Here is a 21,938-nt window from a genome sequence, read left to right on the forward strand (position 1 = left end):
CCACTGCATTCCATTTCTCCAGAATAACGCTACAATGTGTCAGGCCAACGGGCTCCGTTTCCATGACTAGTTCAGGATTTGCCTGGATCTGACAATGTTGTAAAATTTATTGAATTCATGGCGGTGGGATGCTGAGATTTTGCTACTGGTACCAATCATTACGATTCCAAGTGTCATATCCCATGCCATATCTGTGTTTGCAGCGCTCAATGATCACACCTACATCAACGGACACTCCGTATGATAGGAGTGAACGAATACGGACAGAGTCCAGTCCGTGTCGATCTCCAGTCGGATATGAATTTCCAACCGGTGCAAAGTGACCAGAATGCAGTGCAATTCTTGCTTTCTTGCTTATCCTGATCAAATTCCATCCGTAAATACTATGTACCGAGTATAAACATATATTCATTATTTATTATATTGCCTTCTGATAATGTACAAAAATTTAGTGGCCAGATAATCGCTCGAACTGTGACAAGTTAGCTTTCGTTCCTATTCATCCTGTAAGAACCATCGGGGTACATACTCCAAGAGACTTCAACAAATCCTTAGTATCAGCATCAATGTCGAGCTGACCATCAGGCTGCTGCGACAAATCGAGGGCAGAAACCTCAGGAACATACTGATCCTTTCGTTCACGCTCTTCTTCCTGAAGCTTGAACGAAATACCACGGACAGGACCCTTCTGAATTCGCTTCATAAGATGGGTTGTGTAGCCAGCGATCTTGTTGCGCAACCGCTTGGAAGCAATAATGGCGATCTCGTCGGTGAGTCGCTTATTCGTCTCGAAATCGGTGGTGAGCTTTGGGTAGTAACGCTCAATAATGGCCTTCGAGGCTCTCTTGACGGTTTTCGTACGAACGCGACCCTGAATAAAGGTGAGCGATCACATACTATATTTAATCAATTTAATTAAGGTCAAAGTAGCATACCATTGTGAATATTATGTATTATCGGCCGAACGTAAGGATAGCGTTTGTCGAACGTTGACAGTTGCAATTCAGATCCGCGGTGCCATCTGGGGGTGATGTGCATTCGGGCAACCGTTGGCTTAGCAAGCCCTAATTTGTGACTGCTAGAATTGCACTTCAACTCAAGCCCTACAATGTGGCTTTGTCACTAAGTGGCAGTGCTGACGCCACAATCAATACCCCAGCCCAGATCTGCGATTGTTGCATGTTCGCATTGGCATTAGGCTGTTTTCCCCCCGTTCCTCGAAATAGACGACGTTTTGGGCCATCATGACAGTCATCCATCGAAAACTGACGACTGCGGATCACGTCAAGGCTGCAGAGCCTGGAGTGAAGTAAGTACTCTCCACTTTTGCGTATTGCGTGAGCAATTGCTGGTGGAGCGTTAGCAAATGTGCTCTGTTGGTGGCCGCCACCTTTGTACTGGGTAGGGTCGCACCCGTCGATGCGTCTCGATCCCATCGGCATTGTTGGCATGGCCCGCCCGCCGTTACCACGTCTATACAGGATGTCCTATTGCTAACATGCACTCTGTCACCAATAGGTTCCACTGCGACGTCTGCTCCTGCGACTGCACTCATCTTGTCCGAGTTCGCTGCGCCGTATGTCAAGATTACGATCTATGTGTTCCCTGTTTCGCGTCAGGCGCCAGCTCTGGCACACACAAGCCGTACCACGACTATTCGATTGTTGAGCAACATGCGTATCCAATATTTGTGGAAGACTGGGGCGCGGATGAGGAATTGCTGCTCGTCGAAGGGGCAGAAACCCTTGGTCTTGGAAATTGGCAGGATATCGCAGATCATATCGGCGGCAGAAGTAAGGAAGAGGTTGATCAGCACTATCTCGACGTGTACGCCAAATCCGAGTCGTACCCGATCCCAAACATGAAGCGAAAGTTTGAAATCACTCCTGCGGAGTTTGTAGCGAGAAAGAAAGCTAGGTTAGATGCACGGCGAGCTCAGCAAACAGCTATGCCACTACCGAAGCAGAAGCCCACAGCGTCGGTGCCGTCATGCCACGAAGTCCAAGGTTATATGCCTGGTCGCCTCGAATTTGAGACGGAATATGAGAACGAGGCGGAGCTTGCTGTGAAGGACATGGTTTTCGATCCCGATGACGGTGAAGGTGAGGTTGAGCTGAAGCTCACCGTCCTCGATATTTACTACTCGCGTCTCACGAGCCGTGCGGAACGAAAACGTGTTATTCTTGAGCATGGATTGTTAGAGTACAGAAAAGTTGTCACGAATGAGAAGAAACGCACACGTGAAGAGCGCGAATTGCTAAACAAGACCAAGCCGTTCGCACGATTGATGGTGAAGGATGATTACGCCGACTTTTCCGAATGTCTATTGGAAGAACATCAAATTCGAAAACGAATAGCCGAACTTCAAGAGTTCCGCCAGAACGGTATTCAAACATTCGAGATGGCTACAAAGTATGAGCGAGACAAGGCACAGCGCACTTTGATCGCTAGAAATACTGTTGGACTTGGCTCTCTGGTACCAACGTCAGGAAGCAGATATGGCTCAGCAACGCCTACTTCGGGTCGACAACGCGATTCGTCGGTCACCGCTGGCACAGATGTTAACAACAAGACATTCAGAAAGCCGGTGGCGAACCCGCTCGATATTTCTCATGCTGCTGATCTAGATTTATTGAGTCCAGCGGAGCAGGCGCTATGTAGTCAGCTTCGCATTCTTCCAAAGCCATACCTGGTTATTAAAGAGACTTTGTTCAGAGAGCTATTACGCACTGGCGGTATTCTCAAGAAGCGTACCGCTAGAGAGCTTATTAAGATCGACGTGAACAAGACAGCCCGAATTTACGAGTTCTTCCAGAACCAGAGATGGTTGAGTTAGACTCTCGTATGGTTATGTTTTAGTTCTAGTTGGCATTTGCATTAGGGATGGTTATGTATTGCATGGGAGTTCAAGGTAGGAATATAAAAATGTACATATTATGAAGCTCGGTTTTTTGTATTATAGTATGCTTTTGATGATAGTACAATCTATGGAATTCGTTGAAGACAGACAATAGGGCTCAGCTAATTTAACAAGCCATCCATCCACAGTAAGAAAGCCTCTGCATCGGCGCGGACACGAGCTCGACGATAGTGGTCGGCGAGGGCTTAAGTGTAATGACATGCCTAGACCCAAGGTGGGAAACTTTTGTTAAACTTTATACGTTTGGGACTTGGGAGCTCCGAATTTTTTACCAGGAAAACTTCTTGGGAACTCTTGTGTATACGTCAGGCAAAGCAAGGAAAACGTCTCGACTACTTGGCTAGTCAAGAGTCACATTGTAAGTATGATACCAACTTATAGGATTTTGTGTTCCTAGATTTAATCTTGTTTTCGAGTTTGGAAATTTCTAATGAGATATTTCACAATCAGCTCAGTATTAGAGCACGCGACAATACAAGTCGATTGTCCATCAAACTGTTACAACAATGGTCAGCTTTTCTTGTGAGGTATGTCGACTCAGCACGCCCGGTGAATTGATTAGTCCTACATTGACGTGCTAACAAATGAATTAGGTTTGCAACGACACGGTCGTTAAGAAGAAATTGATGCAGCACCGAGGGTCCTGCCATGGAGCCCATTTCACGTGCCTAGACTGCCAGACGACGTTTCAAGGTAGGGAATTCGAGTTGTAGAATGCTATTAGCAGGTGAATGAATATTAACTGGAGACGAATTGATGTAGGCTTGGACTTCCAGAAGCACACGAGCTGTATTTCGGAGGCTGAAAAATACCAGAAGAGTCTATACAAGGCTCCCGCGAAAAAGCAGAAAAAGGGCGCTAATGCGACGGAGCAGAAGGAAGAGAAGGCTCCTGAAACGATAGAGTTAGAACCTCCTACTGCGACTACTGCCAAGGAGTCTGAATCTTCGGCGGAGAGTAATGTCCATAAGTCACCGACAACGGACAAAAAGGATAAGACTGATAAAAAAGGCAAGAAAGACAAGAAGAAGGAGACTACGTCGAATGGGTCCACAGACGTTGCTGCTGAAAAGAAGGAAGACATGACAAATGTCACGGACAAGTTGCAAGAGAATATACCTCAGCCGGAGAGCGCTGAGACTATTGAAAGCAACGGTTTAGTGGCGAAGGCCGATAAGAAGGGCAGAAAGGACAATAACAAGCGAAAGCTTGACGAAACTAAGGAAAGGAATACGCAATCCTCCGAATCCGTTTCTGATTCTGATTCGCATGACGAGGTTCATACTGCCACGACTACGCCGGCAGGCAAGAAGACTAAAGTTGAGGCTGAGGCGTCGAAGAGTAATGGTATTGCCAATGGCACGAAGAAGAGTGAAATGCCTGACGACGTGATACAGTCTCATATCCACTCCGTGGTTGCGCGTGGCGGTACCGTTAGTTTTAAGAGTCTTGTTAAACATCTTCGCAGGAACAAGGAGACGCATAGCATCACGAAGGCGGAGCTTTTGCGACGACTAGTCTTCAAGACTGAAGGAGGCAAGCTCATCCTTTCCGTTACCCATTAACGCGCGAATAATTCGCAATATATAACGTATTGGCACTTAGCATTATTTGGGAAGAACAAAAGTTATCAAGTGATTTTTGGCATTTGTTTATCGGTGGAATGAGTAATGATCAAGTATATAGAAGAGTTTGTAATATGCAAATAGTCGGTTTTAGACTTGGTTTAATCGGCTCGTGTATGTTGTCTATCGGCATAATTGAAAAGTCAGGACTTCGAATCATTATTCGAACTACAAGGGGCCACATGGGTAAGGGCTCGCAATATACTTTGTGCGCGGTCACTTGGGGCTGTATCTGCCCCAGCCATTGTCGTTTGCAGCGTAACTTGCCAAGCTGATGTAGACTTACAGCGGTGGTCGACCCTTTTCTAGCTCTTGCTGCAGCCATCTTGATTTTGACTACAGTTGGGTGCAACAGTGTGGATTTTCAGGTTTACTGCATTTTTAAGTTGATTTCTCTATTCAAGCCAGCTGCGAACGACTACAAGGGGTCTTTTCTAATAATGGCGTCTAAGCAGCAATCATTGGCAATTTTCGATAAATTGCGATCAGAGCGGGGAAACAAGGTACGTGCTTTATATCGGTAAATCTCCCATGACACTTACTGCGGTAACTGGCTACTCAACTTGCAGTATATCATAATTGTTCAAGGCAAAAAGGCATATGCATATGAAATCTGACTGGGTGTAGATGTGTTTTGATTGCGGTGCAAAAAATCCGACGTGGACATCGGTCCCTTTCGCAATCTATCTCTGTCTAGATTGCTCGTCCATTCACCGCAACCTAGGAGTCCATATCTCGTTTGTGAGATCGTCTAACCTGGATACATGGTCATGGGACCAGCTCCGTCTTATGAAAGTAGGTGGTAATACGAAGGCGCGTGAATATTTTACGCGGAATGGCGGAAGCTCGGCGTTGAATTCCAAAGACGCGAAGACAAAGTATACATCCCGAGCCGCGACGATGTACAAAGACGAATTGAAGAGACGCGCTGCTGAGGACGCGAAGATATATCCAGATGAAGTTGTGCTTGATGATGACGGGTTAGATATTGCCACACCGAACGATACCGCCACCGATAATGATTTCTTCTCAAGCTGGGATAAGCCTGCCGTGAGAAGGCCGATTTCGCCCGCCGTGTCGCGTGCATCTACGCCGCCAATTGTTGGCCGTACGCCGTCGCCGTTGATTGGCAATGGTGATTCAAATAATAGCAGCACAACGAGCTTGAGCAGCAACGGTGGGAATGGAAACGGAGCTGTAGGACCAGCTCGGACTATCACATCTTCGTCCGCTTTACGATCGAAAACTGGTACAAGCACGATTGGTGGCGCGCGAAGAGGAACGGGAATCTTGGCTCCAAAAAAGTCTCAAAAAATCGTCGCCAAGAAAGGCACAACCGAGGCTATAGATTTTGAGGAGGCTGAGCGGAAGGCCAAGGAGGAGGCAGAGAGGATTGCGCAGCTTGGTTACGACATCGAGAACGAGAAGCGGGCGAGCACTACTAGAAATGAAGATCTTCCTTCAGTGAAGTCTGCTGGCGGCTATGCGCCAGCGTCGTCTACTGAGTCCGTCGAGAGGTTGGGACTAGGTGTAGCGCGGCTGGGATTCGGGCAGACGGCTGCGACTTCAAAGCCAGCTACTCCGGCGCCTGGGCCGAAGAAGCTGGGATTTGGTGTTTCGAGTACTCCAGAACCGGCCGGAGAGGTTCAAAGCAAGTTTGGCAATCAAAAAGCCATTTCATCCGATGAGTACTTTGGTCGAAACCAGTACGATTCGGCGGCACAGACCGAAGCTAGGACACGACTTCAAGCATTCGATGGGGCGTCAGCGATCTCATCGAGTGCCTATTTCGGTCGCGGAGAGGAGGAGGAGCCGGAAGCCGATGGTGATTTCGGCAATCTAGAGCGCGTCGCCAGGGACTTCGCTAGCAAAATTGCCAATGGTGAGGAGATGGGCAATATCAAGGACATTCTAGAGCAGGGCGCGAGTAAGCTCTCTGATATTATGAGAGACTATTTGCGCCAGTAAGAGGAGTTTGTGAAATTTAACCATGGAATTGGCAATAGAGCTGGAGGTATTGGGATTGTGTTCATACGGTCTTTGTCTTTATTATGCTATTTGTTTATTAATGTTTTGTCAGGAGTACAGCAGACATGTTTTGAACTGTAGAAGCCAACGTTTGATTCTTTGTTCGCTTTGTCTCAAAATTTGTTTTGCTGCATATTAGTGTTATAGTATAATAGAGAGGTGACATAGACAGCATAACAGTGACCCAGAATTTGTGGCGAAGTCCGGAGTTCGGAACTGGCCACCGGCCGGGGGTCGCAGTAAGACGGCCAGAACGGACCGGGACACATTTACCCGGCTTTACTTATTGGACATGCGCGTTCGATTCTGTGCCCTCCGTTCCGAGAAGATGCACGAGTGGCAGCCATAGTAATGAGCCGCACGCCACGAGGCAAGCAAGTGATCGATCAAGGAAGTCTGTGCTCATGCCAAAATCGAGCGAAGTTGCGCATTTGCGACAAAGATTAGTTTGTTTAATATTCGGATTCACCATGCGACGTACACGTACAAACCGTGATCGGGATGTCATTCAGGATTCGACCACTTTCATCGCCAATGAGGAGAGATCAAGAGCAATAACATCATCCATTACATTTTTGTCAGCTTCCTGAGCACCTTGTGGCCAACCCCACACGGGCTAGTGGACTGGTCACTATTTCTGACACCAACTTGCAAGTCCCCGTGGCTGCTACTCGGCAGCTTCAATTGTAGCGTCCGGGTTTCGTCCGGGTTTCGCCCTTGTGGCACCAGCGCCTCACAGGGAATGTTCGCGGTTTGAACCAACGAGGCTTCGCTTACCTTGTACGGACCGGTTGCACCGAGGAACGTATTATTAGTTGCTGTAGAGCCCATGACATAAACGTTGATCAGGAACGGCTTCACTCGACAACGCTTCTCTGGGCTATGCACTGTCTGTCACGCGAATGCGCTGATGTAAACTTGAGTGTGTACATTGGGATGTAGTTAAACTTGATCCGTTTTGCCGAAACCCCTATTAGTATTTGCATCATGTTAGCGTGATGACATCGTGACGGGGTACGGCTGGATAACGTGCAAGAGCTGGTACCTCCCAACGAATTTGTAATTTGTGGGGTGCGGCGGGAGATTTAAGCGATCCATGTTTTCTCATTCCTGTCTCCGAAGTATTTCAAAATCATAAATAATCTTTGTGAATACACGACAATTTATACGGGGTAAACTACAATAATTGCCTGAAACTTACGAGCACGAAACGGTCAGAGATTGTCATGGCAACGAAACGCATCAGCAAGAGCACCGAGACGGACGACAGCATCGACCGATCGGCTTCACGCACTCTACCCGATCGGCATACCGGAGTAAATAAGGGTGCCCAGTCATCAGTACCAATGAATCAGGCTGGACGAGATAGTAAGATCCTGAGCCACAGGTCGCAGGGCATGCGTCGACCGACCAAGAAGTTGGGCGCCAAAAAGTTATCTACAGACATGCCGTCTTTTGAAGAACTCGAGAAAAGTGCGATGGAGGAAGCTACGCAAATAATGCCTCCTGCTGGAAGGCAAAATGTCATTGACACGGACTGGATGACATTTGCTTCAGAAGAAAAAGAGGCCACGACAGGTGACTTATATACGTGGGCGCCTCAGATTAACAGGACCAATCGGACCAGTTCAACAGAAACTGGTACTGCTGCAGGAGCTCCACGACTTAGCTTTGGGCAGACAATTGCCACGCCAAGTCAGATGTCTAGCGAATCAGGTAGGAGCTCCACGGATTCGAATACCAGCACGCGCTTCGAGCATCAGAAATGCATCTCGTCAGACGAGTACTTTGGTATATTACTCTGCCAATTCAAAGTAAATAGATCCATGGGACTAATTAGATACGAAGGACGCAATTTGTTAGATCCTGACCAAGAACGTCAGTTAGCCAGACGATTAGACGATTTCGACAATGCCCCAGCTATATCTTCGGACGAGTACTTTGGACGATCGGAAGTGCCACCTTCAAGCGAAGGCAATGACTACGTAGAACGGGCCAAAGATATCGCTCTGCGCCTCGCGAATAACGCGGACGATGAAATCGAAAACGTCAAAGGATATATTGGTCGAGGCGCTAGTAAAATCTCGACCGCGATATGGAATGCGACAAAGTAAGGCCGGCCCACACAGTACAATGCAGGAAAGCAATTTTGCGGAATACGATTCTCAGAGTATGCAGCGTTGTTGGAAATTTTTCCTTGGCACAATTGTATCTAATGCGACATCGAATATGACATGCCACAAGTTTCTTCATTGTAGAGTATCATTAATGCCTACGCCATGGGACCACGACATCTGATTGTCTATATTTAAATGTCCTATTCTATATTATTGCCGGCAAAAGAAAAGTATTTCATGTGCAAGAGCTTTTCGGCAGCGGTTCGTTGTCCACTTTCGTAACGTAAAAGACCGGCAATAACTTCGATTGCCTCGGGTGGTGCATCAGGCAACAGCTGCTCAAATGGCTGTGGCGGGTATCTAACAAAGTGAATATGAACAAATCCTGGAAATGCTTCTGCTTCCTAATTCGTTTGTTAGCTAGATCCAACTATACTATGAGGTCAGAAAGAAGAATGTGGAGCCTTACTGGCCATGTTTGTACATCAGGCGTCCCCAGTTTCCGGAAAATTGCATTCACCAATGAAATCTCGCTGCTTTCTGAGCTATCATCGTCAAAGACAGGTCTTCCATGCCAAAGTTCCGCGATGACACATCCCCAACTCCATAAGTCGATGCTCTCACTATACTCAGGGTAGCCAAACAGTAGCTCGGGTGCTCTATACGGCCCAGTCCCGACGTCCGTCACCTTCGCATTCACAGGCTCAACGTCAGTTTGCAAGTGCTTCAGCAACAGCTTCGTAGTAGTTGGAACCCAGGCAGTTCCAAAATCTGAAAGATAAGCTGGCCCTGATTTCGACGCAAGGAGAATATTCTGTGGCTTGATATCCCGATGTATTAATCGCTGGCTGTGCAAAAAGGCAATTGCTGACGTTATATCTCTCACGACAGTGGCTCTTGTAGCTGAATCAATCACGACATCTCCAGTGAAATGTAGAGGCACATACGGCATCACCAGCACTAAATCGGAATCGTCGTAGAATGCTGAGAGGAGGGGTATCACATGCTTGTGCCGCAAGTTCTGCAGTAATTCACTCTCCCGTATTGGCGAATGTGGTGCTCGCTGCGAGGTAGGATTAGAGACCTTCAACACAACCTCACTATACGAAGAAGAGAATGGGGATGTTGGTACAGGGCGACACCGATAAATCGTCGAGAACGCGCCTTCCGCATGGAAATCGATGTCGGTATAATTGTGTATCGAGTCCATCTCTCCATGGCTTATACCTCCATTTTCTGGTGTACTTTAATCTGTTGGTGGTCCAAAGATCGGATACGATGCTGCATGTTCCAAACTACACCTTACCCACACCACTACAACAAGTCACAACACAGTGTGGCTTGATCGTACTTAATGCACGAACATATACCTGATTAGTGCAGTTCTTAACTTTTCTTTTACATTTTCATTTCACAGCTTACTATTAAGTACGGCAAAAACACTTTGGTCCCGGATATTGTAAGCAACCTTGTGGCATGTTGTAAAAGCTTCATGATAGTAAGATGAGAATAACAAAGAACGCCGGCCATTTTCGACATAACACCACCTATGGTACATCACTCATCAATCTCCATCATTGCGTATTCATCATCCTCGTTATAACCATAGTCGCTGTCGTCATCGTCAATAAATGCAAACCGATCCATGTTGCCGTCATCAACAGTCGCTTCTTTAGCCGGCTGCAGGGCAACTTCAGCACGCTGCTCTTCCTGTACTTTCAGTAAGTCGCCTAAACTCCAGACGCTCACTCCTTCTTGATCCTTCGGATTTGTTGGCTGCGCCATAGTTCTTAAGAACTTTTTCGCTGCTGCAACTGCAATGTCTGTAGAAAGGTTGCCATCCGAATCAAGAAGCGCCTGGTTAATCCACTTCGGCAACTGGGTTCTTTTCCGAGAAAATCGCTTGTCAGCCAAGACCATGATTCCGTAGTCATTTTTACCCCGAAGGACACGTCCCAGACACTGAGCTGCGTGACGCATGGCGTCAAATGACAAGAAATCATTCTCCCGAATATGGTAATTTTCTCGCAAGAATTCCAATCTAGCCTTAAGTATACGCGACTCTGTGTACTGGAAAGGCACGCCTATCATAAGCACGGTCCGGCCATAATGGTGATCAAAATCGATTCCCTCGGAGACTTTGCCGCGAGCGACGCAAAGAAGCGCTGCGCCACGTCCGTTAGAGCATGCAGTTCGGAAGGCTTCGAGAGCTAAACTGGTTTCTTGACTATCCGGCGTCTCGACGAGGATCAGCTTATACTTCCACACCTCATCTAGGATTCCCATGGTCTGCCACATGCTGATGATACTCTCCATATAGAGATAACTAGGAAAGAATACCACGAGGCCATCCGGAGTCAGCTTGGCAAACTCGATGAACAAATTCCCGTAATTCCGTACAACGCTTGGATCATTTCTAATTTCAAAGCGAGAGCTGATAGCAACTTGATCAGATCCTCTCGTCACTATGAGTGGCAAGAACGATCGGCGTGTCAATGTCATTGTGTACGATTCTTGCAGTACTGTCTCAAAATCGAGCATCTTTGGATACATATCAAGAGGTGAGATAGTGCCACTAGTTATAATTACTGAGCTAAATCTGTCAAATACAGGCTTAATTGCGATCGAAGCATCGAGACATGTGAAGTGGAGTATAGGATTGGGAACTGTGGCTGTATCAGATTCGAAAGGTTCTAGAATCAGCATAAAGCCTTGCTCATATGTGGATACCAGAGTTGCAAAAGTAGCGATTTCCTTCAGAGCTAGGAAATCGTCGACATGTGCAAGCTCAAGCGTTCGTACCAGAGATGTGAGTCTCTCTGAACAAAATCTATATACACGTGAGAGACAGCATAGATAGCCATCTTCCTAACGCAGCATACCTCAGTGGTTTTCTCTCGATGAATGTTATGTCTTTCAAATGCTGGAGAAAGGAAGTCGTGGTCTCTGAAATGACGTGGCGTACTTGCATCCGGGTCTTTAGATATTCAACAAATCGCTTGAGGAATGCCACAAAATGCTCAGCCCTCCTAATATTGCCCGGGACGGCTTCTTTCAGAAGGTCATCTGGTAGGACTGGATTGGCCATGAAAACGTCCTCTTCCCGAGCTTGGTCTGCTTCGCGTAAGCCCTCCACGAGTCTTTGATATTCTTCCTGCAACTTCTCGGAATCTGTAGTCTTCATTCTAACGGGACCTTTTAGAACTTGATTGGATACACTAGCTCAAGAATAACATACTCATCGATTTGTTTTGCCAGGTTGTCGACACCTCGGCTCGCTCTTTGCAGGGACCATTCGGTCAGATCGATACTAAGGGATTCGATGCAAACATTGTCTAGCAGAGTTAGGTTCCTAGTCCGCCAGATGACAGTAGGCCGTGCCAGTGTCTTACCTATATTATGCGCTTCGTCGAAAATAATGATACTATCTTTCGAGAGCTCCTTGGAAACACGCTCCGCGATTTTTGGGTCCAACAGGTAGTGAAAAGAATAGATAATAACATTGACAAACGGCATCTAAAATTGCTACATGTTAGGAAATGAATATCAATATGAAGACTTTGGTATGCACCTACCATCCTTCGAACAGTAAAATAAGGACATTGCTTGGTTTTCTCGCAGTATTTCAGAAGCTCGTCAAATGTCCACACCCCCTCTGGTATTAAATCATGCGGTTCTAGTTCGTATAAGTTTTCATGGTAATCACACAACTCTACAGGTTCACCAGCTCTTTTTTTTTCCATGACGAAGGAAGACGTCAGACTCCTACATCGCTCATCAACCACCGTTCCCTTCTTTTCCCGCTTAACACTTGGATGTAAGCATAAATTCTTCCGACTTGTAAGACCCAGTCCCCTAAAACTCTCGGGTTTCCCCAGTTCCTTTTCGCGATAAGCCATCAAGCTCCGCAGCTCGGTCAGGGCTTTTTCGATCTCAGACATTGTACGCGAGCAATAGACGATCTTCCTGTGCTCGACATAGTGCTATTGAGTCGCTGTCAGTCAATATCCCGAGGTTTGTTGTCTCTTGATTGGGCAGGAACTCACCATTTGATAGGCGATAGTGAGAGATAACAGCGACACCGTCTTTCCTGTCCCTGAGGGCATCTCCAGTATGCAATTACCGCCAGCATCTAGGGTCCGCTTTAAATCACACATATATGCATATTGTTCTATGCTGTTAGATCATTGCGTAGCAAGATCTGATGTCACAACAAAAGCTCACCGGGATAGATCCGTGGATACGGAAACAGTACCGGAAGGTCGTCGATAAAGAACCTGCAGATCATTAGAGAATAGCCCTTCGGCCCAGTATAGATAAAGCCCATACTTCATTCTGTGCACAGATAGCCGTCGCTATTCGTAATGGCAAAGGTACGAGATATTAGGCGGGGTGTGACGCTTGAGTTCAATATTGGGAGCAAACTGATTTAGACACCGTGTGGTCATCATACCAAGCCGAGACAGCTTAAGGGAAGCCATTATTTCCGAATGCAAACAGCATCACCAGAGAGGAAATCTTTTAGCTAAAATGAGCAAACGTGAAAAATTGAAAATAAAGAATGATCCTCGACGCACCGATAGGTATGGATATACGGTCACGAATCGCCGCTGAAAGTTGCCTCTGACAGATGGTATTGTGCAGTCACCACAATGAGCGGTCAACAAAAGCTTCCTACAAAGCCAGTTCCAAGGCTCAATATTATGAAGAGCCTGGACATAGCCATATAGATGTGGCAATACTTGACAATCCGCAGTTAATGGTCATTTTTAAAGGGTTGCAGAAGCGTGATCCAACCACGAAAGAGAAGGCTTTGGATGCCCTCGTTACTTACCTCCAAGACCCAGAATCTGTGGTCGAAGAGAGCATTCTAGCTGTCTGGGTATGCTGATCTGAACATGGCTTAGGCCGTACTAATGTCCGGTTAGGTCCAATTTTATCCGCAATTGGCTTCTGAGTTCTCACGAAGACTTCGGATGCTCGCTCATAAACTTCAGGGCGATCTTTTTAGGCGATTTCAGCGACAATCGGCCAAATATATGAAAGATAGTGTCGGGAAATGGCTTGGCGGCTTGTACGATAACGACAAAGTTGTTGCACGTACCGCCACGGTCTCTTTCGAGAGTGTGTTTACTGGTGAATCCAAGCGGCATCAAGTCTTCCAGGTTTTCCACGTGCAGTTGCTGGACTATGTCAAGCAAGCCTTAACAGCTAAGGATAGTCACACTCTCGGTATGTTGATTGACGAACCAAGGGACGACTCGTCTAATTCTCTTGTAGCAGATGAGAAATACTTCTCGCAGACGGACATTGAGTCTAAAGTCGATCGTGAGGTCGCATGCGGAATTTCATTGTTCTCATACCTACTTGGTTAGCATGATCCCTCGAGGTATAACTTGAAATGTTTCTAATATACGAGTGTCCAGAGTGCATTTCGCCAGAAGCTATTGAGGAACAGCAATACGATTACGCGGAAATTTTCACCTCCGAGACATTATGGAGATCACTCACAAGTACAGACTCGTATCTCTCCAGAGCAGCTCTTAGCTTGATTGTTCAAGTAGCATATAATTATACGGGTATCCTGATACTTGCTTTACCCAAATTCTTTATTATCACTAACAGTTGCTGGCAGACTGGCTGAGGGCCATGCCGCGCTATCTCGGCAGATATCTAATATCGAACGGACTGATGAACATACCCACTGGCGCAGTACTTGATTATCTTGAATGCCTTGTGACAGTTACTAGATGTGAGTTGATTGTTTCGATAGATATTTTATTTACATCATTACTAACTCGAATGAGCAGTCTATCCCACCGCCTGGACTCCTTCTTCCGAAACTAACGAGCCATCTTTTTCGCTTTTACTGGCATTTATATCTCAGGGAAGTCGGTATGCCGGGCCTCGATATTGGCACTACGTCGAAGTACTCATCGAAAATCTGCCCCCGACTATTCTTGATACCAACGACTTCTCTTGTTTTCCAATAAATGAACTAACCACTGCATTTACCACTGGCATTCTCATGGAAAGTCGAACGGTCGTCGATTCTTCGGTTGATGCTTATATGTCTCTTCTTGCCTACTTTAGTACAATGTCTGAAATTACACAGATCCAAGAGGCATCTCTGGCGAAAGCAATGGACATTGTTGATCAGTATATTTTAATTAGTGGCGCGCTAGGGAAGAAGATCAGTACAGACAACGTAGCGAGATCGCTCACGGGTTATCTGCGGAAGATCATTCCAGAGCACGAGGAATTTGCTTCACGTTTCTGGCAAAGAACGGTTGAAATATTGAAGAAGACCGTCGAGAACACAACAGAAGGCAGTGGAGTTGATGTTAAGGAAACCGTGACCAGATGGATTAGTCTGACAAAACGCGTCACTGCTGTCCCAGAGGAGCTCACGGAACGTATTGGAATCAGTTCAGCTATTTGCCGATTAGTAGAGACATGTCTGAGTTCCGTGGAGAGCTGTGGTGGTATGTTCCCCTGCGAAGCTTCGTGGCGTCTAGCTCTAATAACCTCAAGGTTCGTTACCTGTTCCTGCCTATATTCTGGAAAGTCTCCTAAAGGAGTTCTTCTCATACGTCAAGGCCGATAAATCTTTGCTTCAGTCCGTTGACGACTTCATTGTGAATACGATTCCAGCTATAATATCTAGCTCTTCATCAGCGCACTTAATCAACGTTTGGGTAAACTATGAACAGCAAATTGATGACACTGCACATGCAAGTAAGCTCTGGGAGTCAATCGTCCAGAGTCTTCTTGTGCCGTCGTTGGTAGAGACAAGCGATACAATCTTAATTAATTTATTAACATCTCTGAAGCCTATTAAAAGCAGCGTCGTGCCATACGAACGATTGGAGGAGTATATACTGCGGAAAGTCGAGGTTATCTTCGATAATAGTGAGGATACAGACTGGGACGTCGTCGTTGCTAGCTTGTTAGGCGAAGGTGAGCTCCTGTAAATGAGTATCGATACTGTTCATGCTGACTGAGTATTCAGGTTATGCAATTTCTGAGCAAATAGCCATTGAGATACTCAATCGACTCTCTCAAATGTCTTCGTTCGATTCGTATCGCGAGGAGATATTTTTCAAAAACCTCATACCGGTCTCGCAGAAAAATTTCAAGATCCTTTCTGCATTCATCAAAACAGAAGAAGGAAATAGGCTCGCATCTCGTCTGTGGCAGCTCGCAGAATCAATCGAAGATGCCAGTGACCCCGCCAACGTTATCCGTCAGCGTCTCGAGGGTCAGCTTAACATTTCTCAAACTAACGATAGACCGGATAGCTCGTTGTTTGAGTCTCTTGCAAATTCTATCGTAACTGATGTTGAGAATGACCCTGAGGCAAGGTACGAAGCATTTTCTGTTATATTTAATTATCTGGAAGCTTGAATCTGATCTGATGTTAGCTGCGAATCTCTCGTGAACCGAAGCATCTCGCTTTGGGGAAATGCTAATGTGGATACCAGGTCTATTATCGCACCGAAGCTACTTTGCGTAGGCAGTCGGTTGCGAAATAGACTTGAAATTGCTCTGTCAAAGCCAATTGCTCCATCTGTCTCTCTAGTCAACAACATAGCAGGCGCTCTTTTCCTGATCAGTGATGTGCGTCTCAGGTCCATATCACACAACAATGGGCAAGAGGCATACGAAGATGAAAGCGAAGAGGACAAGATCAAACTTTTTCGCCTGGTCTCCTATGCTCTTGATTTAGTTGGGAAGACCGATGCATTTGAGTATCTGCCTTATTTAGACAAGCTTCATATGTTTCTCTCTTTCCAGATAGTATCAGAGCTTGCTAAGGATGAAATCAATGAATATGGTTCTAGAAAAATGCCTCCCATCTTCGGTGCAAATGATCTCTCGTATTCAGGCTTGGATGACCTGTTATCACTTACTGAAAGTTCGAATGAACAACTTGAGAGTAAGATCGGATTATTTGTATTGCCAGATATAGATGGGGACACGTTCGATGTCGGCAATCATAGGGACGTCACAACTTCCTCGAAAGATCACGTTGGTTTTATGCAGGACGTCGTCACCTTAATCGGGCAATTCACGCGGCAGCAAACTGTCTTCGGATTCTACGCAGCGCGTGTGCTTGCGAACATCGTGTCATATCTAGTCGAGGATGCTGATTTTCAGTTGAAAAATGCAGAACAATTCTTTGAGAAGCATAGACTGCGCAGATCCAAAGATTTACTGGCTAGTGTTGCCATTTTTCAAGGGATGTCAAACTACGTTGGCGCCATGACGTCCACAGATCGTCTGAGAAATGAGATCGCCAGTGACATTCTTGGTATCCGTCCAGCCTCTGTATCATCTGAAGGATTCAATAAGATTATTCTTCTTAACAGTCTCGTGCACAATATTGACGATCCGAACTTTTCACCCTTCCCTCCAAACAGAGCTATAATGCTTTTGAAGCGTCTTTTGGAAATTTTCCGCGAACGCTCGGCCGAAAACTTGGCACTACGCTCGGAAATTGCAAAGCTATTGGTCGCTGTCCTTCCTGTCGTGAAGGGTCTTTATGGAGAGCATTGGTATCGAGTGTTCAACTTTGTTTCTGAATCGTTGACAATCTGCGAAGAATTTCTCACCAGCGACGAGGTGACGCCGCTACTGTTTCATACGCTCAAAGTTCTTGCACTTGTCAGGTCTTACCAGGACCAGAACGATGATATCGCGGATTTGTTAGCGGAGGATTCAGAGATTATGGATGCTCTAGTTCGAATTCTCGCTGCTTCTGTGGATGTAAAACGACGCTCACAGGCGCGACTTTTATGCGACAGCGCACTATCCAGGCAGATTATTGAAGTTCCTCTTGACAAGATATCTGACCCCGCCCAGCTATTCCCGATACTTTCAGTTGAGTCAGAGCCACTGCAGAAAACAATTCTTAAGCTTGAGAGCAGAATTATTCCCCTAACACAGGAATCTTTGGCGATTGAAGCTGCCCTTGATACTCGTGGTGTTTTAAATATAGAACTGCCTGTCGAACTTTTGTCATTGGTTATGAGCATTCCTGAGGATATAAATGGTGACGCTGAAGTCGAAGAGATCCGCGGGGGTGGCATGTTGGACGCTGAGATGAGAGCGTATCTATATTCGTGGAAGTTGATTTTCGAGTATTTCGAGAATGCAGTAAGTGCCTAGTCTGTCTAACTCTCAAGACAAAAACTAATCAGGTCAGCCATTTGCACTGAAGACGAAGTATGCAGAGAGCCTGAAGGAAGGAGACTATGTTGACTCTATTCTTAATCTCCTGTCGTTCCTCTTATCTCTCACTTCCGGCAAGCCTCTAGATGCCTCGAAACTACCGTTTACACGATTTGATCCTGACGACGTACTGGAGAGTCCGTCACAGGAGCTTCAGTGGTTGCTGCTTCATATTTACTACCAATTGCTCCATCATGTCCCTTCTATGGTTCGAAAATGGTGGGCTGAAATTCGAAATCGACAGCTTAGTCTGGCCGTGGAGTCTTTCACGCAGAAATATTTCTCACCGGTTTTAATCGACGCAGAACTACAGTCTGTCCAGACAAAATTGACAGAGACTGGGACCGAGGCGGAGGACGAGAATGTACAAGTCAAAGTTTCTCGTGTAACGCATGAAGTCACGGCCGTGTATTCCATAGACGAACAGACCATGGAAATGATTATCCGTGTCCCTACCAATTTTCCGCTGCATGATGTCCATGTAGATGGCGTCAAGAGAGTTGGTGTCAAGGAAAATCAATGGCGTGCGTGGCTGTTGGCATCCCAGTCAGTGATTACGTCTCAGAATGGCAATATCGTGGACGCTCTGGTGCTGTTTCGACGTAATGTGAATCTGCATTTTGAAGGCGTTACTGAGTGCGCTATTTGCTGTACGTTGTTGCTCTATGGACACCTAATAATTATGAGGATTTCTAATGGATTGTCAGATTCAATTTTACACCAGGACAGATCGTTGCCCAACAAGCGTTGCCAGACGTGCAAGAACAAATTCCACGCGGGATGTTTATACAAGGTATGACGTTTTCTTGCTTGGCATATTGGCCAGATAATTAACAGATGTAATAGTGGTTCCAGAGCGCAAATTCCAGTTCTTGCCCACTCTGCAGACAGCCGTTCTCATTTGGCCGATAGACCTTAATGCACAACGTGTACGATTATGTGCATATAAACAAAATCATTCATTGTACATATTACACAAGTGTAGATAGAAGTATATTTAATGCACATTCTAGCGAAACTTAATTAGAGATTGTAAATTTGACAGCTGGATATGCGAAACGTGCATACATAAATACTGTCGGCCGCAGTGAAGGCGTTGAAACATGCCACGCACCGGCGAAAACCTTCATCTCCATGTTCCTTCAATGGCTAGAAGGGAAGGCGCTCGCAGGTCAAGAATTACGGTAAGGTTGGCCCAGGCCGATCGACTAATTCAACAAGGCCAAGTGTGGCCATTCGCGTCTTTGTCGCAATTCTTGCTCAGCTACCGAGAGACTTAATACGGCGTGAGTTTCTGCGGAGAATATCGTAGTTCGTTCGAGCCTTCTAAGTAAATTTATTGTGAACATGATGGCACATGTCCGGATAAGTTTTCAGTACATACCAAGCGCAACCACCAACTCCTACCATTTCGAGGGACGGGTCTTGTACTCAAAAATGATCTGCTAATCTTTCGAATCTGCAGTCTGCTTCTCAACCACCTCACCAGGCTTCCATTCGCCGGCGACATCCCAGCGACTACCTGGCGCATTCTGACTTACGTACTTGACAAATTTGAGAACTTCAGGGTCACGGTACACAACGGTGAGGACATTCCATTTCGCCTGACTGGTAAGAAGTACTGAATCACCGGCTTCCTCCGCTTCCTCGTCATCCTCACTCTCGTAAGCTGAAGATGATTCCACCTCATTAGCATCGTCATCACCAGTACTAAAGCTGTCGTCGTTACCGACTGATAGCTGATCTTCAGCTCGTAGCTGTTCCAATTCTTTCCGTCTCTTTGCACGTGAGCCGCTGAGATAGACAGCAGGATCGTTCTCATCATCATTGACATTACGGTCGTCCTGTTTACCGTCCCCACAGTCGTTGTTCCTCTGCTCAGGCTGATCATCCTTGGCGGTTCCGTCCTCCATATACAGTTCGTAGCCACCAAAGTCACCGCCCTCCCATCCTGTTGTCGGGGTAATGCACAAGGTAGCTTCTAACACACTACCTGATGCGACGCCATCGTTGAGAGCCGTTCCATTCTCGTTCAGAGAGCTCAGACTTGTAGTAGCAAGCGTGTAATCCAACCCGCGTCTGAACCTTCTTGCCAGAACCCTCGAATGAGTTGGCTCAGCAACTCCTGTTATTATCGTCAGCCATTTTCTAAACTGTGGCGACTCGACGACATCTACTAGTTGATGAACTGGCGTGCTTGATTCGGATCTATCCGACGACTCAATGTAGAGATATCGATGTTTGTGAGGCGGTCTAGATACACTCCACTCTGGCGCCAATTTCGCAGCATCGGATACTCGTCTTGGCACGAGATTCTTCTCCAATTCCTCAATATGCTCTCTCAATTTTGCGGCGAAGTCGTCGTTCAAAAAATTATCGAGCTCCAGTAGTGACAGATCTACAAACTCGTTGCGTGACTTAATCATGGTGTGACGGTCAAGATATTTTGGGTTAACGGTAGCAGCAAGGTACGCTAATTCCTGTTCCGTAAGCGCCGTATGTGTGGGATCAATGCTCTCGGAGGCATCGGGGATTCTTTTCAAAGAAGGAGACGGCAATTCTCCTAATCCCGAAGCTGTGGCTGCTGCTGCGTCTGCCAACGCAGCCCGTGAGCTCTCCAGATTTAGAGATTCTTGCAGACCCTCAATATATCCATCTTCGCCCTTCTGTGGAAGATGGAACCAGCCTGAAATTGCCAGTCGCGGCTTGTCGAAGATGACTTCCTCGACATCCTACGTGATGTCAGGCGGCCGATAGCCGAAATGGAACATACACACTTACATGAAACGAAACACCAGGTTGAACCACGAAGAAAGCCAACTGATTCCAGGCAGGTGGGACCACCTTGTCCCAGTCAGACTTTGGAGCACCCTTCGCGTCAATCTCATAGAGCCGCAAGGCACCTCCCCATGCCGGGTCCCACCCTATATTTTGACCATGCCCTCGAACTTCGCAGTCTCTATCGTCAGGATCTGGTAAATATAGGATATATGACACGCGTCTAGATCCGATAACATCATCGTGTGTGAGCAGATGCGAACCCTTGACGTAGCAATTTATGCTCATATCCTGCTTGCGTCCCGACAACGGTCCACAATCACAGATCGTTGTGATGAACTCACGGAACTCTGGCGAGTACATTGCGTCACGAAGGGCGTGGAGTGCGGACAGCTTTTCTCGGTCTTTGGACGATAATCCTGATATGTTGAGAAGGTCGCCCGTCTGGTGTAGCTTGTAGATATCGGTCTCTTTGGGAGTGAAATGCAACTGAGTCATGATCTCGCGACGTACACGCCGTAGTAATGCGTCAGATACCAATTCATCGATAATACAGTGCTTGTATGGTCCTGATGCAGCGTGTTGGGCATTATATTGCGCCGCCATATCGAAAAGTCCCGGCGTAAATATGTCAGATGTCGGCATCGCCAACGGGGTTGATCCCCTAACGGAACTCACTCCGGAGGCGCCGGAGCCGACTGGTGAAACAGATCGCAGACGTTTACGCGGGTTAGTTGTCGAAATTCGCATTGGATCAGTTTCTTGGAGAAAGATATTAAGGGGGGCGAGGAGTTTGAACCAGTTGGAATGTGTATAAGAAAGTGGGATGATATCAAAATTTTACTCCGCTAATTCTCTATGACTGAGAATAAGGTTTAGACATGTCACGTGATTGGGAATAGAATTAGAATTAGAATAACTAACTAACTGTAATGAACTTAAAACTTTGATGACGTCAATACGGTTCTTGGGGAGAAAGAGGATGAGGGTGGGTGGACAATTTCAACAGCAGAGGCGGGGATGAGAGAAGACGACGAGGAGGGAAGCAACAGATGGGTAACTCGAAGGGGTTCCTGTTTTTACTTCTAACGAGTTTGAATGTACTTAGGGACCTAATTCATATCCACGCACAACGCAAATCAAATGGAGACCAGGGACCATCTCCATCCTGTACTATTCTGCAACAAGTGTCATGCAGCTAGATGTGAACGCGGCTTGGAATTTTGCGTGGATATT

General features: G+C 46.5%; 9 protein-coding genes across 9 annotated transcripts; 5 read left to right on the forward strand and 4 right to left on the reverse strand.

Annotated features, from left to right (window-relative positions):
- Nucleotides 1-46: 46 nt before the first annotated feature.
- POJ06DRAFT_246150 (ribosomal protein S17e) lies at nt 47-1,006 on the reverse strand. Its single transcript, XM_056186743.1, has 3 exons — nt 936-1,006; nt 530-871; nt 47-472 (listed from the first exon to the last, which is right to left on the reverse strand). The coding sequence occupies exons 1-3, from the start codon at nt 936-938 to the stop codon at nt 449-451; spliced, it is 369 nt and encodes a 122-aa protein (XP_056046401.1). The 5' UTR covers nt 939-1,006; the 3' UTR covers nt 47-448.
- Nucleotides 1,007-3,103, forward strand: POJ06DRAFT_246151 (uncharacterized protein). The gene is made up of 2 exons (XM_056186744.1): nt 1,007-1,309; nt 1,519-3,103. Exons 1-2 carry the CDS (start codon nt 1,245-1,247, stop codon nt 2,834-2,836), a joined length of 1,383 nt encoding a protein of 460 aa, XP_056046402.1. The 5' UTR covers nt 1,007-1,244; the 3' UTR covers nt 2,837-3,103.
- Nucleotides 3,104-3,179: 76 nt separating this feature from the next.
- POJ06DRAFT_246154 (uncharacterized protein) lies at nt 3,180-4,758 on the forward strand. The gene is made up of 4 exons (XM_056186745.1): nt 3,180-3,278; nt 3,337-3,447; nt 3,514-3,613; nt 3,683-4,758. Exons 2-4 carry the CDS (start codon nt 3,427-3,429, stop codon nt 4,483-4,485), a joined length of 924 nt encoding a protein of 307 aa, XP_056046403.1. The 5' UTR covers nt 3,180-3,278; nt 3,337-3,426; the 3' UTR covers nt 4,486-4,758.
- A 133-nt stretch (nt 4,759-4,891) lies between these two features.
- Nucleotides 4,892-6,750, forward strand: POJ06DRAFT_246158 (uncharacterized protein). Its single transcript, XM_056186746.1, has 2 exons — nt 4,892-5,048; nt 5,173-6,750. Exons 1-2 carry the CDS (start codon nt 4,986-4,988, stop codon nt 6,511-6,513), a joined length of 1,404 nt encoding a protein of 467 aa, XP_056046404.1. The 5' UTR covers nt 4,892-4,985; the 3' UTR covers nt 6,514-6,750.
- Nucleotides 6,751-7,689: 939 nt separating this feature from the next.
- POJ06DRAFT_246161 (uncharacterized protein) lies at nt 7,690-8,842 on the forward strand. Its single transcript, XM_056186747.1, has 2 exons — nt 7,690-8,364; nt 8,422-8,842. The coding sequence occupies exons 1-2, from the start codon at nt 7,800-7,802 to the stop codon at nt 8,685-8,687; spliced, it is 831 nt and encodes a 276-aa protein (XP_056046405.1). The 5' UTR covers nt 7,690-7,799; the 3' UTR covers nt 8,688-8,842.
- Nucleotides 8,843-9,953, reverse strand: POJ06DRAFT_219122 (kinase-like domain-containing protein). Its single transcript, XM_056185583.1, has 2 exons — nt 9,160-9,953; nt 8,843-9,094 (listed from the first exon to the last, which is right to left on the reverse strand). Exons 1-2 carry the CDS (start codon nt 9,898-9,900, stop codon nt 8,891-8,893), a joined length of 945 nt encoding a protein of 314 aa, XP_056046406.1. The 5' UTR covers nt 9,901-9,953; the 3' UTR covers nt 8,843-8,890.
- A 294-nt stretch (nt 9,954-10,247) lies between these two features.
- Nucleotides 10,248-12,847, reverse strand: POJ06DRAFT_280185 (uncharacterized protein; the record flags this gene model as incomplete). The annotated part of the gene is made up of 6 exons (XM_056189863.1): nt 10,248-11,520; nt 11,573-11,875; nt 11,929-12,025; nt 12,083-12,206; nt 12,266-12,673; nt 12,737-12,847. 6 exons carry the CDS (start codon nt 12,845-12,847, stop codon nt 10,248-10,250), a joined length of 2,316 nt encoding a protein of 771 aa, XP_056046407.1.
- Nucleotides 12,848-13,109: 262 nt separating this feature from the next.
- POJ06DRAFT_246169 (uncharacterized protein) lies at nt 13,110-18,948 on the forward strand. The gene is made up of 13 exons (XM_056186748.1): nt 13,110-13,273; nt 13,335-13,572; nt 13,619-13,922; nt 13,971-14,060; nt 14,117-14,269; nt 14,326-14,442; nt 14,501-15,175; nt 15,225-15,650; nt 15,703-16,054; nt 16,115-17,849; nt 17,899-18,574; nt 18,632-18,717; nt 18,771-18,948. Exons 1-13 carry the CDS (start codon nt 13,221-13,223, stop codon nt 18,834-18,836), a joined length of 4,971 nt encoding a protein of 1,656 aa, XP_056046408.1. The 5' UTR covers nt 13,110-13,220; the 3' UTR covers nt 18,837-18,948.
- POJ06DRAFT_246171 (Oxoglutarate and iron-dependent oxygenase degradation C-term-domain-containing protein) lies at nt 18,949-21,518 on the reverse strand. Its single transcript, XM_056186749.1, has 3 exons — nt 20,706-21,518; nt 19,309-20,656; nt 18,949-19,250 (listed from the first exon to the last, which is right to left on the reverse strand). The coding sequence occupies exons 1-2, from the start codon at nt 21,450-21,452 to the stop codon at nt 19,370-19,372; spliced, it is 2,034 nt and encodes a 677-aa protein (XP_056046409.1). The 5' UTR covers nt 21,453-21,518; the 3' UTR covers nt 18,949-19,250; nt 19,309-19,369.
- Nucleotides 21,519-21,938: the final 420 nt, after the last annotated feature.

This window comes from Lipomyces tetrasporus (genome assembly GCF_029532465.1).
Source record: "Lipomyces tetrasporus strain NRRL Y-64009 chromosome Unknown POJ06scaffold_2, whole genome shotgun sequence".
Lineage (NCBI taxonomy): Eukaryota > Fungi > Ascomycota > Lipomycetes > Lipomycetales > Lipomycetaceae > Lipomyces > Lipomyces tetrasporus.

Excerpts from the sequence above, each read along its gene's own strand:
- POJ06DRAFT_246150 (XM_056186743.1), bottom strand. Across the intron at positions 473-529 it reads ATTTGTTGAAGTCTCTTGGA|TTCGAGCGATTATCTGGCCA; the intron begins GTATGTACCCCG and ends AACTTGTCACAG.
- POJ06DRAFT_246151 (XM_056186744.1), top strand. The coding sequence starts at position 1,245 with ATGACAGTCATCCATCGAAAACTGACGACTGCGGATCACGTCAAGGCT. Across the intron at positions 1,310-1,518 it reads GCTGCAGAGCCTGGAGTGAA|GTTCCACTGCGACGTCTGCT; the intron begins GTAAGTACTCTC and ends TGTCACCAATAG.
- POJ06DRAFT_246154 (XM_056186745.1), top strand. The coding sequence starts at position 3,427 with ATGGTCAGCTTTTCTTGTGAG. Across the intron at positions 3,448-3,513 it reads TGGTCAGCTTTTCTTGTGAG|GTTTGCAACGACACGGTCGT; the intron begins GTATGTCGACTC and ends CAAATGAATTAG. Across the intron at positions 3,614-3,682 it reads CTGCCAGACGACGTTTCAAG|GCTTGGACTTCCAGAAGCAC; the intron begins GTAGGGAATTCG and ends GAATTGATGTAG.
- POJ06DRAFT_246158 (XM_056186746.1), top strand. The coding sequence starts at position 4,986 with ATGGCGTCTAAGCAGCAATCATTGGCAATTTTCGATAAATTGCGATCA. Across the intron at positions 5,049-5,172 it reads GATCAGAGCGGGGAAACAAG|ATGTGTTTTGATTGCGGTGC; the intron begins GTACGTGCTTTA and ends GACTGGGTGTAG.
- POJ06DRAFT_246161 (XM_056186747.1), top strand. The coding sequence starts at position 7,800 with ATGGCAACGAAACGCATCAGCAAGAGCACCGAGACGGACGACAGCATC. Across the intron at positions 8,365-8,421 it reads CTCGTCAGACGAGTACTTTG|GACGCAATTTGTTAGATCCT; the intron begins GTATATTACTCT and ends TTAGATACGAAG.
- POJ06DRAFT_219122 (XM_056185583.1), bottom strand. The coding sequence starts at position 9,900 with ATGGACTCGATACACAATTATACCGACATCGATTTCCATGCGGAAGGC. Across the intron at positions 9,095-9,159 it reads CTGATGTACAAACATGGCCA|GAAGCAGAAGCATTTCCAGG; the intron begins GTAAGGCTCCAC and ends CAAACGAATTAG.
- POJ06DRAFT_246169 (XM_056186748.1), top strand. The coding sequence starts at position 13,221 with ATGAGCAAACGTGAAAAATTGAAAATAAAGAATGATCCTCGACGCACC. Across the intron at positions 13,573-13,618 it reads AGAGCATTCTAGCTGTCTGG|GTCCAATTTTATCCGCAATT; the intron begins GTATGCTGATCT and ends ATGTCCGGTTAG. Across the intron at positions 17,850-17,898 it reads TCGAGTATTTCGAGAATGCA|CCATTTGCACTGAAGACGAA; the intron begins GTAAGTGCCTAG and ends TAATCAGGTCAG.
- POJ06DRAFT_246171 (XM_056186749.1), bottom strand. The coding sequence starts at position 21,452 with ATGCGAATTTCGACAACTAACCCGCGTAAACGTCTGCGATCTGTTTCA. Across the intron at positions 20,657-20,705 it reads AACCTGGTGTTTCGTTTCAT|GATGTCGAGGAAGTCATCTT; the intron begins GTAAGTGTGTAT and ends GACATCACGTAG.